Raw genomic sequence first — 14,974 nt, 5'->3', positions numbered from 1 at the left:
CACAGGGGTCTCAGGTTTTAAAAGAAACCAGAGGCCCCTGTTGGCACTTCACACCACCACCATGCAATGTGTGTGCATACTGACACATAAAGTAAACAAATTAAATGAATGATGACAGGATTAAAACTATTTTTTGATACAGGACCCGTCCACATGACATATTCATGCTGAACCCACACAGCTGACTTTAATAGTTTTAATCACTTTTTACATGTCGCAGCAGGAAAGGCAAAGGTGTAAATAATCAAATTAACAATGGCTGAATTTGATTTAGCTGCAGCTGACTCACTGTCACACAGTCATGACCTAACAGGACCTGAATAGAGCCATAGTTTGTGACTGGAATGTGTGTGTGTAAACAGACCGCATCTGAACTCTGCTGATACCTCCGAAGCCTCTGTACTCTGATAAGAGTCTGTTGACCTCAGGTAGTTCCCAGCAGCATATAGCTGTGGTTGAGAAGGGCCTTTAAGGTGAGATAATTGTGCAAAAACTCATTCATTTCCGTAACCGCTTATCCGGCTGGGGGTCACGGGAGGGCTGGAGCCTATCCCAGCTGACATTGAGCAAGAAGAGGAGCACCCTGGACAGGCTGCCACACTATCACAGGGTTGACACATAGAGACAGACAACCATTAACCGCTCCTATGGGCAACTTAGAGTCACCAATTAACCTGCATGTCTTTGGACTGTGGGAGGAAGCTGGAACAGGCTACCCAGAGAAAACCCATGCTGACACGGAGAGAACATGATAATTCTGCACAGAAGGGCTCCCCCACCCTGGAGTTTGAACCAGGAACCCTCTTGCTGTGAGGCAACAATGCAAACCGCCGCCCCAGTACACAAACCATAATACACCAACACACTAATTTGGCATTGACAAGCCTTTATTGATCATCGAGTTTCACTTGGTACCTCTGTGGGGGTGCAGGCGTCTCCCAGACTCCCCTGTCCAACCTCTGTGCATGCACAACTGATCAGAACAAGGTCCTAACTTACTCAATAACAATGGATAAAACAACATTTGGCAACAACAGCCGTATCAACAAAAACAACTGTAAGCAAAATAACATTTTCAAAATAAAATCCACTGTCTCTGTAAGTTTTGTACAATAAGGTACATCGGAGCCCGGAGCTGGTAAACTGACAACAGAAGAGGTGCTGTTGATGGTCGGTAGAAAAATGCAATATGCATTATTTCACTTCAGTCTAAAAACATCCATCAAGTGCTCATGGGTACTCTTGATTGCAACAGTATACAAGTGCAATAGTAGAAAGCAGTTTTTTTAAATCTTCATGCAGGTTAAATTAACGAAGCTTTTATTCAATTTCCATCACAAAGTTCTGCATAATTCAAGAGTGCTGTAAAACTGAGAACATACACTTGTCATAAATAAAAATGCAAGTCTGAAGGGCTATTGAACCGTTATAGTACTGCATATAACCTGCAGAAATGTCGTAAATATCTGTAGATATGTTTATTGAATAATGTGATGCACCACAACTGAACCAGCTCCTCATTGAAGCCTCCAGCGAAGCATCAGAAGGACCTCAGAAATCACATCAGACATCTCGTTGTGATACAAAAGCCAGATAGTGTCGTTAGATAGTTGTGTCTTTAAGATCTGTGCTTGTTGTAGAGAGTGATATGGTGAATATTTATGTGTTTCAAGAAGTAAGACGAGAAGAAGGAGAGACAGTGGGAGGGAAACAGGCAACAGGCTAAAAGCACTAAAATATACAAAACAAGTGCTTTGACTTTAGGTCCAGAGAAATATGTTAACAGGCAAAGACATTTGTTTGACAACCTGATCATTTAATCCAGTGGTTCCCAACTGGTCCAGTCCCAGGGTCCAGATTTCTCCTTACTCAGTAGTTCAAGGTCCAAACAGTTTAATATATTCAGTGTCATACTTGTGTTTGGCCATGTCGGTTAGTAACTCACTCTACAGCAGGAAACGGCACTTCAAAATAAAAGCTCTATGCCAGAAATTCAGTGTTCTTACAAACACTCGACATGATTGTGAGTCACTTGTGGTCCATTAAGAATGGACCCGCGACCCACTTTTGGATCACAAGCCACCAGTTGGGAACCACTGGTCTAATCAAAGCTACACTGGGCAACTTCACATATAGGCAGCTTCAAATGGCAGCAAGGTACACACTCATTTCTCAAAAAATGTTGTCACAATTTGTAATCTCCAGACAATCACATACTTTTTTGCTGCTGTTACCATTAGGCCTAACTTGTCTTGACCAATATAATAAGATCTGTGTGCTCTCAAAGTAGCTTTGCTCAGTGTTTTAGGTCAGAAATTTGCCTAGTGTAGCCTTAAAGGATGAGACTGAAATTATTCTTCATTGTTCTTATTGTCAATGAATCCCATAAAAAGACCAAAAACCAGCAATGCTTTGATTGGTTCTCAATACTTTGGACTTCCTTACTCCCTTTGTTGCTCCTGAACACATAAATCTAATGCACAAAAAACTGTAGTAAAGACGGTAGTTCAATCAGGAGAGACAGAAGAATGAAGCAAATATAATATTTAATACAGAATATGAGTGTACAGATTAACATATGATTTGTGCTGAATAAGATTTAACAGAAGTCTTTGGCGCTTGGACACCGGAGGGAGATATTTTGTGATCGAGGGGCATCTGAGCAGCACCGAGATAAATCCCCACATGGAGTCTAGACACTGGTGGTGGTGGCTGATGACTCTGAGGCTGCTGAGGTGGATGAGGCTGATGAATCTGTAAAGTCTAGGTGGGGAGGGGGAGGGGGAGGGTGTGCATGACAGCAGCAAGAAAGAACTACGGCAGAGAAAGAACCATATTTAAAATAAGGAGCAGTGAGCTAGGGTGAGAGAGAAGGTGTTTCTTTGTGCCTGGACAGTGTCACCTCGAGATAGTGAGTGAGCATGTCTGCAAAGGGTGAATGACTTCGTCTTCAACTGTCTGTCTGAGCTTCATTAGTACAAAGACTTGAAGTCTCTTATGCATAATAAGAAAGGTTGGGGTGGTGGATGGGTCAAAAAACACAGGACTTTCTCGCATGAGATCGGTGATCAGAATAGTGTGAAACCAGAGCCCCATATCCACCGAACAGTACGGTACAGTTCAGTTCAATACGCTTTTTTTTCCCGTTTCCACTGTGAAAAGTTGTGGATGGTACCAATGGAACCGTTCGCAACCGTCCCCATTTTTGGTCCCCCCTCTGTTGGGGTGCCTATAAAATGAAAAAAAGCATCGCGGAGCATCTTTCCTGTGGGCTACAGCAACACTAAACCCCTCAGCTTGCCTGAGAAGGACTACATGGAGAGATGACTCTCACCGCAGCCTGTTTTATTTTGTTCAGAAAATGTTAGCGTGCAACCTCGTTCTGTGGACGATGAACGAGGTGCAGACTGATAAAAGAAGAAATACAGTGGGTGCTAGATGGAGCAGTGAGTGACAACAACCCCGCCCACTTTTAAGAGTGTTTGCAGTGGAAACGCTAGGGTCTAGGTACCATGTCTGAAGGGTTACTGTTGGTTCCAATGGTACTGAAAATGTTGGGTGGAAACGGGGCAGAAATGAGTCATTTTAAGGTCCATCATCTTTTCTTTTCCTAAATCCAACCCATGCAACTTTACACCAGGTATGTAACTTTACATTACGAAAGTAATGTCATTCATGGTGCGGTTATTCGTTAGATATCATACGAACCGTTGGATAAGGATATATTGCACACACAGTTTTTTAAAGGGCTCAGTAAACAAAACAAACCCTGCCTCAACTGGATAGCTTTTAGCCACCTATAAAAAAGAAATCAATATCAGTTTAAGTGTATGCTATATTTAGAACATTGACAAAAGCAGTAATTTTACTTTGCAAAACACAGGAGTTTCTGGTTCTAAGGTAAAGCAGTGGAAATATTTTTCAAATATTGCGTACACTTAAATGGATATTGATTTTTTAAGGGCGGATCTTTTATATGGCTAAAATATATTTTGCCACAGCCCCCGTCCACAGTAGTTTGTTGTTTAACTTCCGCACTGGTTGATTTGATTTATGGAAGATGCTTGCCAAGCAACAAAGTACATAAAAAAAGCACAGCAGGAAAGTCAGACAGGTTTGGCTACAGTGTCGAACAATATCATCTTTAAACGTTGCAGCTATGGCTGAAAATGACAACAGAAATCATTTTTAATAATTAAATTCACATATCTCCACAACTGAACTCAACTGCCGGTTGTCTGACTAGGTGACTGTTGTTGTTAGAGCGATGTCACTCTGATTTGGTCTATAGTTTTTGGAGGACACTGGAGCTCTGCACCGTCAGAATCAGTAGCCAGTACTCATCTGATAAGGTCATTGCAGGTTTTGGTCTTTGCATGGGATTTGTTGATAATAAGAAAAGAAACAGAATACCTTCTTATCTTTAACAGACAAACTGATAAAATGAAATAAAAGCATTAGGGAGAAGCACAAACATGAGTCCCACACCATCTTTCTAATGGCTGCATATCTTATTTCTAGGGACACGAGTTAAAATGACTCAGCTGAACGCTTCCTGATGCTACGACTGGTACAGGCGCCAACAGTGTTGTCTGCACACTGGCTACGATGTCACACAGAAAGCCACTGTTACTGTTTCTGGCTGTGATGTGGCTGTGAAAAGTGTGTGAGTCTAGTACTACTGGAAGAGAGGGGGAAACTGCTATAAAACAATCTACAGTAGCACTGGCACTTGGACATTAATCATCTTAACAGTGACTAAGCACAAAACAAAGGGCTGTTGTTCCAGTTTGTGTTTGGTATTTTCGTGTGGTGCTATCATCATTATCCCCGTCAGTCTTTTGGTGTTCCTCCGCCTCGAGGAGTCCGCTTAGGTCTCAACTTTCCCGTACGTCCCCTCTGGAGGGCGGTATTGTTTGGGGAAGGCCTTGAGCTGGAGAGAGTTAAAGGCGTATTTACGGCATCCCACATTCTTCATGGTGTTCTCTCTCCTGCAGCCCTCGCTGTGAAGAAACAGATGCTATGCGTTATTTACTTTTCTAAATGAGCTGTGAGATGTATGGCTTTCATCATCGTCATCATCATCAGCTGACCTGCGCATACAGTCCAAGGCCTGGTAGAAGACCTGTGGGGCAAGGGCGTGCTCCTGCTGCAGGATCTGACACTGCTCCAGGGTCAGGGACATGGCCGTGCGGTCCTTGGCGCTCTTACAGCTGGTGAAACGCACTCCATTCAGGCGGCGACATGCCTTCATGGTTCAGGGGAAAGAGATTAAAGGAGGAAGACAGAGTTTTTAAATTTGCATAGAGAAGACATGAGAAGCAAAGTCTACCTCGGCTGCTTGCCACAGAATCTCCACGTTCTTGCTTTTCTTGGCGTTCACGCTCTGGCTCAGCTGTTTAAGCAGCTCGGGCAGACTGGTGGTGCTGCGGGAGCGAGGCAGGCCTGAGGAGAGAACAGAGGAGGAATGATGAGGTGAGTTAAATATGAGAGCAAGAAGATAAGAGTGTTTTGTATGAATATAAACTCACAGTCTTCTGGCAGGACTTCTTTAAATTGGTCATAGTACGAGCTGAGGCGAGTCATGCTCTCCATGTTGATCACCTCTTGTAGTGACGTGTCTCCAAACCTGGACACATGAGTAAGATATTACAGTTTTCTTTCCATCCTGAACCTCTCCACCTGCCCTATCCTCTAACCTCAGCGACTCACTTCTCAGCCAGCGTCTGCTGTTCGTTGATCCCCACGTTGAATAGGACGGGCTGTACGCGCAGCAGCATCCCGTTCTGGATCTCTCGCGGCAGAGTGTCGAACATCACCCCGGGCATCGGGACCCTGACGTTGAAGCCACTTCTGTTTCCTGTGATCACCGGCAGCATGTCTGGGGCAAAGCCCGTAGTTGCCTGGGTGACTTTAAAGGTGACATTTCTCAGGTCCATCACTCCGACGCTCATGTCCTCCAACATGGCCAGCTCCTCACCTTTAGGGAACAAGGAGTCATCTCAGACATTGTTACCTCAGCCAAGGACGTTACATTTATATATACTGTATGTTTGATATCTCTCACTTGAACTTGTCTGTAAAATATCTCTTAAATCAAAACATTTCTTGAAGGTTTGATGTAAGATACCTTCTCTCAACCTCATATTTTGCAATGTAAAGTACAACGTGCTCTATGGCTTCCTCTTGGTCACAAGAGTCACAGTTCCCTGAGTTCTGTCCCTTTATTTCAAACAGTGTGCTATTAAGTCCTGAATAACTGAATCGTAGTCTTGATATTATAGTTTCATCTCTGCGGGATCTCACCGTCCTTCTAATCACACCTACCTTTCTTTGAGTTCTACAAAACCATCTGCCCGTTCTGTCTTCCTCCCGCTGCTTTTGCCACCTTCCTTTTAACTTGTGCTTAATTTTTGTATTCATTTCTGTTTTACTTAAAGGAACTGGTATGTCAATATGATTAATTCTCGTTGCCTCCTTTGCACACATGTCAGCTATTTCATTTCCACTGATTCCTACGTGAACAGGTATCCATATAAATGTTATGCTTAGTCCCATCATCTGAATTCTGAATAGTGTTTGCTGTATTTCCAGTAAAATATCCTGCTGTCTGAATGACATTTCCCCAGCCTAGTGTCTCATGTTTGTTATCATTGTGTCTCTGTCTGTGTTTGCTGGGCATTTCCTTCTGGTTCCCTCCTCCTGCCAATCCTCCTGTCAGCAGCTGCTGAGCCTGCACACCTGAATCTCATCTACAGTCAAGCCACTGCAGCGCAAAACCCCGGCTCAGACAGCCAGACTCTGCCAGAACGTTAAGTCTCGTCTGCGGTACACACATCTAGGCTGACTTCTATTTTTTTTGTCTCTGTCTTTTTGTACTTTTTGGACATCAATTCCTCAACCATAACCTGCCACATCCAGCCTCGTCTTCTGCCTCCTGATTTGGACTGCTCTGCCTTCTACTAATCTGCCTTTCAAACTAAAATAAACTGCCTCAAACCATTCAGTTTCCTGGTTGTGTTTGCCTTTAGGTCCAACATTCAACGGCCACAACACGTGTATAATTTGATGCTGATCTAGATTAAACATGTCTTTAACAGCCTTGGTGGAGGTGTGCACTCACTTACATTTATAACATGCATAAATGTCCACACACACATCCTCACACTCAGGTTACCATAGGTGCTGAGCAGGCCCTCGTACTGCACCAGTAAGCCGATGGTGTGTAGCTGCCTGAGGAAGCCCGAGTCACAGAGAGAGTTCCTCAGCTTGATGACGAAGCCACAGATCAGTGCCGTCAGCTGTAAGCAGCACAGCTCATATCAGTACAGGGATAACGGTCATGCTTTTAATGCAACAATGTGTTTAAAAGGCAGAAGTTAGAGGGAGGGAGTAGAAGTTGACGGACCGTCTGGCAGAAGACGACGTCGCGGCGATATTGCAGGGTGAGGCTCATGGCGATGGTGGGGGCGCTGTCCTGCATCAGCAGGAACACCATGGCCTTCTTGGCTTTGTCGCTCATTAGAGACGCACAGTCCGTCAGAGTGGTGAGGAGTGGGTACAAAGCCTCGCTCCATTCACCTGTGGACACAGCACACAGCAATTAATACACACCTGTACAGATGTGAAAGAGGCAGACACTGATCTATTAAAGGCTGAATAGAAAAGGTGCATCTTTGACGGGTTTAACTAAATGAAATCCAATAGTACTAATTGTAACTGTTTATCCAATGTCAGCCTATCCCAGCTGACATTGGGTGAGAGGCAGGGTACACCCTGGACAGGTCGCCAGACTATCACAGGGCTGACACATAGAGACAGACAACCATTCACACTCACATTCACACCTGTGGACAATTTAGAGTTATCAATTAACCTGCATGTCTTTGGACTGTGGGAGGAAGCTGGAGTACCCGGAGGAAACCCACACTGACACAGGGAAAACATGCAAACTCTCAACGCACAGAAGGGCTCCTCAACCTTGGGTTTGAACCAGGAACCCTCGTGTTGTGAGACTGCACCACCGTGCTGCCTTTAATGTCCTTATACCATTAGTTATATGCATGTTACTTTAATGGTCAGAGCAGTTGAGGGTTTCTCAACCCTTTAAGGTAACTTTACATTTTGTGAATCCATTTAAGTGGCTGACATGCTACAATACAATACATTTCAAAATGTTGAATGCTGAATATCAGAAATAAAGTATCAATATTTTAGTCCTAGGAATGTCATATGACCTTATCTGCATATCAAGCAGGACATATGACCCCAAGACTGAGAAAACTTTATTTGTTCATTGTGGTTTTTAAATTAATATCCTCAGTTCACAATATTGCAAATTAAATTGCAAATAATCCTTGGAAGTTCACAAAATATTTTACATTTTGGCTTGAAATCTTCTGATTTTTTTTTTTTAAAGAAGTTAAATTTATCTTATTTTTAAACTTTGTTTCTATGTTGTAAACAAATTCATTTTACACATAAATAATACATGACATGATACTACTACAAACAATTTCATCCTATAAACATCTGCACACTGTGTTAGTTGATTGTCTTTCTTTTAAGCCACGCACTGAACGACTTGTGAAAAAGCTGAAGCTGAAACTGGGTTTTTATTTTAGAAATAGAGACTGCTTCTCTTCCTTGGCCAAAAAAGACTGGTCTCTGCCACATTCTTGACTGTGCTTGATTGTGAGGATGTATTATTTATGAATGCACCCACCCACTCGACCAGTGTTTGCATGCTCTGAACTCAGTGTATCATGGTGCATTGAGATTTATTATCAACTGTAAGCCACTAACTCATCACTGTATCCTGAACACTCAGGTTGGCTGGCTCTCTTTATGATTTCAGAGACTTTTTCATTGGCATTCTCTAGTTTATGAAGCTATTGTTGGCCTACTTCCAGCAAATAAAGGCTATGAAATAATAAAGGCTAATAAAAGCTATTTATATATCACAGTGACTATATGGCTTTAATTTCCCTTCTGGCACATGCATCCCCATGGTTTGTTAAGGAATTATTGCTCTCACCTGGAGAGGTCTTTTCCACCTTTTCTACCTCTGGGCTGATATCTATGAGGGAGAGAAGGTTTGTTTAGATAAGGGCAGAATTTCAGTTCAATTTATAACAAAACATTTCAGAGTTTAAACATCCAGCAACACTGACAGACTTGACATGATTATGAATTATGACCCTGCAGATGTGATGTGAGAGGCAAACAGGAGTCTGCTGAGAGAATGATGATGATGTTAGTCGAAGGTTATGTGGTGGATGTGAGGATGGTGAGGATAACAGAGGATGACATCATGATGACAATGGTAAAACCTTGTCTTTATGCTCAGGGCGTTTCTAGAGAGCATCACGGTTACTATGGAAACCCACTGAGAGTGACTCATTCATATCAACTCTGATCTTTGTGCTCAGCAGTGAGACAAGCTGGTGCATGACTGTGCCTCAGTCACACACCATACAGCTGTGTGTGTGTGTGTGTGTGTGTTTGTGTGTGTACCTTTCTTAGTGCTGCTCGGCTCCTCATTGGCGAGCAGGAAGACGTCCTCAGAGCTGCTGTCGCTCTGGATTTTGTCCCGATGCAGCAGCCGGTCCACCCTCTGGATCACACACTCCAGGCTCTTATCAACATTTAGCCAAACCTTCTCCTGCATACACACACACACACACACACACACACACACACACATTACAGACAGAGTTAACATAAAAAAAGGAACCACAGAAGACATCAAAAATGTTGATGGAAATCCTCTTACCCACTCCTCCTCGTGTAAATCTGCCTGCAAGGAAGCACGCTTGTTTTTACTCCCTTCGCTGCCCTCCGGTGGAGCCGCATGGCGAGAGGGCGAGGTGGCAGCACGTGACGGGGAGGTCGGGTGGCGGGAGGGGGAGCGTGATGGGGAACGTGAGGAGGGTGAGAGGGAGGAGGAGGACGGGGATGGGGTGCTTCGCTGAGTCAACTCTGGGCGGGCGGCTGCCAGGGCGAGGATGGCTGTGGACAGCAGCTTGGAGTCGCACACGGTCACCAACTGACGAGTCTGAGGGAGGAGACGGAGACAGAGGCGGGTAAAAATGTGGTTAGACTGTGGATGTTAAATTAACAGTAACTTGGGGCATAATATGCTCTTTAAAGTTCATAAACCATGACATTAAAAATATGGGAGAAACTGTCTGTGTTGTGATATGTTAGGTTCTAGGTTAAATGTATTCGATTGCAAAAATTTAATTTAAAGACAATTTTAGCTTGCATGAACTGATATCTATCCAGACCATGAGCGCTAAGATAAAACTCAAGAGGTCGAGGAAACAGTGGAAGTCAGAAGCTGAGGCAGAGTGAAAGAGTGAGGAAACTATAACACAGCTCTACATTAGGACCCTTCAGTTCCTCTGAGCGCTCTCTTGCCTTCTCTGTTAGGATGGCCAGGGTTCTCTCCAGAGCGTTGGCTGAGCGCTCCTTGGCGGCTCGAGACAGACGTTCGGTGTAGTAACACACTTGTGTCTTCAGAGTGTTTATTTGACCAATCAGCTCCTTCGCTTTCACAACATCCTGAGGCTGGTACGCCATCACTTTAGAGCCAGAGCCTGCAGAGCTTTGGGTGTGTGTTGATGCGTGTGTGAGAGACAGACAGAGAAGATGAGTATGACAAACACAGCAAATTCAAATAAACACAAAAAACTTATAACATACTACAGGTAATCTCACCTTTCCTCCTCGTAAGTGCTGATTGAGTGAGGCAGAAAATAAAATCACACAAACGACAAAGGTTAATTAATCCGTCATTATCAAACACCACCATGAAGCTCATGCATTTTCTGCTCTACTCACTGTTTCCTGGCTTCTTCCAGCTTGTGCAGCAGTTTTCGGAGGCCGCAGCCTTTAAAGCCTTGATGATGTGCTGCAGGAGCACCGATGGTCACAACATCGTATGTCCGGTCTGATTAGAGGGCAGTGAGAAAGAGGATGGAACAAGATACGATATAAACACTACCATTAACACCTTGAAAACGTGAAGGCATGCAACACATGCAAACATACAATATGTGCACATAAACCTACCATAGCCAGTCTCTCCCTGTACTCTCATCCTCTGGATGTGCAGGTTAGTAGGAATAAACTCCAACTTCCTCTCAGCTTTCAACGTACTGGATTTAAATGACGGACCTGAGAGGGAGCAGATAAGAGGAAAGAGGTTAACTGTTTCTGTATATGCTGTAATGGGGCATAGATAAGTCATGATGTGATGTTTCACATAGAAATAGAAATATATAGGATATTTTACTGTTTTTTTTGTGCAACATTTATTTTCACTTAAAGGTGCATCCAACAATTTGTTGATGGACCTAGAACCTAAAGATACTGGGGATAAGGGCATCCGAGATACAAACTACAGCATCGACCGCCAGAATTTTCTGATCTCAACACACTCCTATAAGCAGTTGTAGAGGGTCCCATGATGTGTGTTGCAGTTATAGTGTTGGTCAGGAATATTCGGATCAAATTTGTTCATTTTCACCACTGTGATGTATGTTCTCAGTGGAGTACTGATGGTTTGAGTTTGAGCATCACTCTCTAAAATGTCCTCTTGTAAGTCTTGAAACCATAAAAGTTTTCTTTCTGTTATAAAAATGTAAATCAGCGCCCGAGCTGACACACCCTGGTGATTTTCTCTGACTTGACAAAGCTCTCCCAGGCTCTTTAGTACCTCCAGTGACTGATAGACTTTGACTTGTAAAATTGGTGGTCTGCCCCTTTATGTTACAGATAGCTTGTGTTTCTAACCTTTGTATTCATGCAGGTCACTTATGGTCTCCTGGTAGGTGAGGATGATGGTCTGATACTGCGTGATGATCTGCCTCCTGAGGTTCTCCCAGCACGCGGACAGCTCACCCAGCTCCTCTAGCTCACACACCCTGCATATCACATGAGAGCGTTTACGATCAAGACATCCAGCCGAGACGCTGATGATCTCACAGCTTGAAGTTTGTGCAGCTTGTTCAATTAAAGTCTGCAGCTGAGCATGTCCAGCTCCTCAAACCACCCACATTACAAGTAAGCATTAGTAAGAGCAGGCGCAGAGGGAGTTGTAATGATGATGCTTCTTCGACCGTATGATGATGATAGGATAATAGAACACAGAGGAATATTACAGTTCATGATATGTCACACATTTCAGTTTAATTTCTGCAAAGGATAATGTGCACTGTATTAGACTGAAATATTAATCTGATGGTTTGCAAGATTAATTTATCTAAACAGTGAGTGGATAGCTTTATCTCCTCAGGCTGCTTAAAACTGTTCTGAGAAGAGAACAACACACTCTGGTGAAACTATTTGCATCTCATTTGCACAGGTCTGTGAAAAAAAGGCCGAGCTGTACACTGTAAAAAAGAGATCGGACAACTCTGAGACGTTACCTGACAGCGTCTTCCTCCAGCAGCAGCTTCACAAACTGTCGAGGAATATGCAGGGAGAGCGCGCTCTCCGCCATCTGCTCCAGGATCCGAAGGTGGTTGCCGTCCGTGGTGGGGAACCGGTACGTTCGCGACATGACGCCCCCGAAAACTGAAGCGCATTGAAACATACAATCAACATTAGCGACTCCATGATGTCAGCTGTTACTCTAATCTCACATGGTCATACAGGAGGTTTATAATTAGTTCATATACACTCACCAGCCTTTAGCAGAGGGTCTTTACACAGAGATGAAGACTTGGATCTAATACCCATGGATTCAGTCAGGCTTTCATCAACAGGGAGAACCATCTAACATACACAAACACAAAAATCACATTAATGTTTGCCTAATGAAAACCTTCATGTGTCTGTCTTTCCTCACTCAATGATCTGTGACCTGTTATCAAAACAGTATAATCAGAAACAGGCTGAGGGTGAAGACACTTAGCCAGGCAGAACAATATGAGCTACATTTTCTAGGGCTGTAACTATTATATAATTATCAGTTAATCAGCCTATTATTTTCCTGATTTCTTGATAACTGTTTGGCCTGGAAAACTCAATAAAACATGAACATCACATTTTCATAAGCCCGAGATGATGTCTGATAATTGTTTGTTTTGTTCAACCAACAGTCAAAAACTGAAACTTTTTTTTTTTTTTAACACATAAGACGACAAAAAAGTGACAAATCTTTACAACTGAGAAGCTGGAACAAAAGAATATTTAGTATTTTGTAAGAAAAAGAACTTAAAGGTCCAGTGTGTGGGATATAGGGCGATATATTGGCATAAATGGAATATAACATATGTTTTCTTTAGTGTATAATCACTTGAAAGTAAGAATTGTTGTGTTTTCCTTGCCTTACAATGAGCTGTTTATGTCTATATAGGGAGTCATTCCTCGTCTACAGAGATCGGCATGTTGCACTGCCATGTTTCTATATCAGCCTAGGACAGACAAACCAAATACTGACTCTAGATAAAGCCATTCAACAAATTCTCACTCTGACCTCTTCACATATTGATGTTTGGGTCATGGACTTTCCACGTCCACATACGACGTGCAAGGTACCCTGGGTGTGTTGGTTGTTAACGTTCTGGGACACTGTGTCAAGTTCTGCCTGGTACATGCATTGTCTTCTTTCAAGATACACTTCTGTTTTCACAGGAAATTTAACGTTTACATACAGTCTCTTTCAAAATAAACTACATCGGTACAACACCGCAAATTGACAGTTTTTTCCTTCAAAAACAAACACACATGGTTGGGTTTAGGCAACAAATGTAAGTGGTTAGGTTTAGGAAAAAAGAACAGGGTTTGGACGCAAACACCTCTCACTCAGGTGAAAGTTGGTGTTTGTTGGACCCATCCACCACCCCTCCTGCCTGCCCCATTTGGACTTTTGTCGCCTTAACTTTCATCCTTGTCACCTTTTTTGTTGGTTTCTGACGCCACAAGTCACTGGCCAAGCGCCGGATTTCAACGACTTCGGAGTGAGACCATGCTCAGCCATTCACATTTTCACATCAGCCACCATAAATCGCAGCCCCTCTGTGATGACAGTTTTGGAAAAACACCAATTTTTTTTTAGGGTAAAACTGCTTTATCAGTGGTTTTACTGTTTTAAATCACCAGGTCCATTCGTTTTGGAGAGGAAGAGACCTCTGGGATAATTTAGCTCACGATAAAAACTGAGTGTCTGGATCTTAAGTTATCAGCGAAAAAAGATGAGCACAGATTAGTAGGTGCTGGACTGGCGGCCCGTCTCCGAGCATTGGAGAAATTATGATTGTAATGTAAAACAGCTTTATTCAGTGTTTTTACCGGTTTAAATCACTGGGTCGTTTGTTTTGGAGAGGAAGAAAGGGACCTCTGTGGATAATTCAGCTCATGATAAAAACCTCCTGAACAATGAACACTGAAGGCATTCTAACCTGGAGTTAGTTTGAGCTGGTTGCAATCTGCAATCCTCACCACTAGATGCCACTAAACCTCCCCAAATCTTACACACTGGACCTTTAAACAGTGAATCAATGATTTAAACAGTTGCTGATTATTTTTCTGTCACCTTATAATCAATAAATCCTCCAATTATTTCAGGTCTTTTGCAAACCTAAACCTTTCTGTCCTGACTCATCAGAACTTTCTCCGATCACTCACCCTTCCATTAACAGTGTCTCCTCTCTGTAACCTTGCAACAGGAGCCCTCTGCTCGCGCTTCTCCTCTATCTGCCAGGCGATGACGGTGATGTTCCCCACACGCTCGTTCTCCGCTGACCTGACCCACGGTGACATCGAATAAATTAAACATCCCAGAACCCAAATCAAGCAGTGGCTATCATTTTAATACAGTATTTTTGAGTTGTCAGTGCTTGATGAGCAGCAGGCTGTCAGGTTGAGGGATAAAAATTAAACAAGTCAGTCCACACAAATGATGCAGTCGCCTCGAGCCAATCAGTGATAAGACACATCATCCCTCATCCTTTAAAGCTGTATC

The 14,974-nt window shown here is 43.2% G+C and overlaps 1 protein-coding gene across 1 annotated transcript; it reads right to left on the bottom strand.

Moving 5' to 3' along the window:
* Nucleotides 1-858: 858 nt before the first annotated feature.
* On the bottom strand, nt 859-14,772 carry inpp4aa (inositol polyphosphate-4-phosphatase type I Aa). Its single transcript, XM_049593341.1, has 18 exons — nt 14,638-14,772; nt 12,693-12,783; nt 12,435-12,582; nt 11,800-11,930; nt 11,077-11,181; nt 10,846-10,954; nt 10,723-10,740; nt 10,423-10,609; nt 9,776-10,057; nt 9,517-9,664; nt 9,038-9,079; nt 7,409-7,581; nt 7,178-7,301; nt 5,713-5,980; nt 5,532-5,629; nt 5,333-5,445; nt 5,094-5,248; nt 859-5,003 (listed from the first exon to the last, which is right to left on the bottom strand). Exons 1-18 carry the CDS (start codon nt 14,770-14,772, stop codon nt 4,871-4,873), a joined length of 2,460 nt encoding a protein of 819 aa, XP_049449298.1. The 3' UTR covers nt 859-4,870.
* Between the last annotated feature and the right edge of the window lie 202 nt (nt 14,773-14,974).

Source organism: Epinephelus fuscoguttatus, linkage group LG13 (assembly GCF_011397635.1).
Source record: "Epinephelus fuscoguttatus linkage group LG13, E.fuscoguttatus.final_Chr_v1".
In the NCBI taxonomy this organism is placed as follows: Eukaryota; Metazoa; Chordata; class Actinopteri; order Perciformes; family Serranidae; genus Epinephelus; species Epinephelus fuscoguttatus.
Note: the sequence above shows the minus strand (reverse complement) of the source record. Positions and strands in the feature narration are given on the sequence as shown.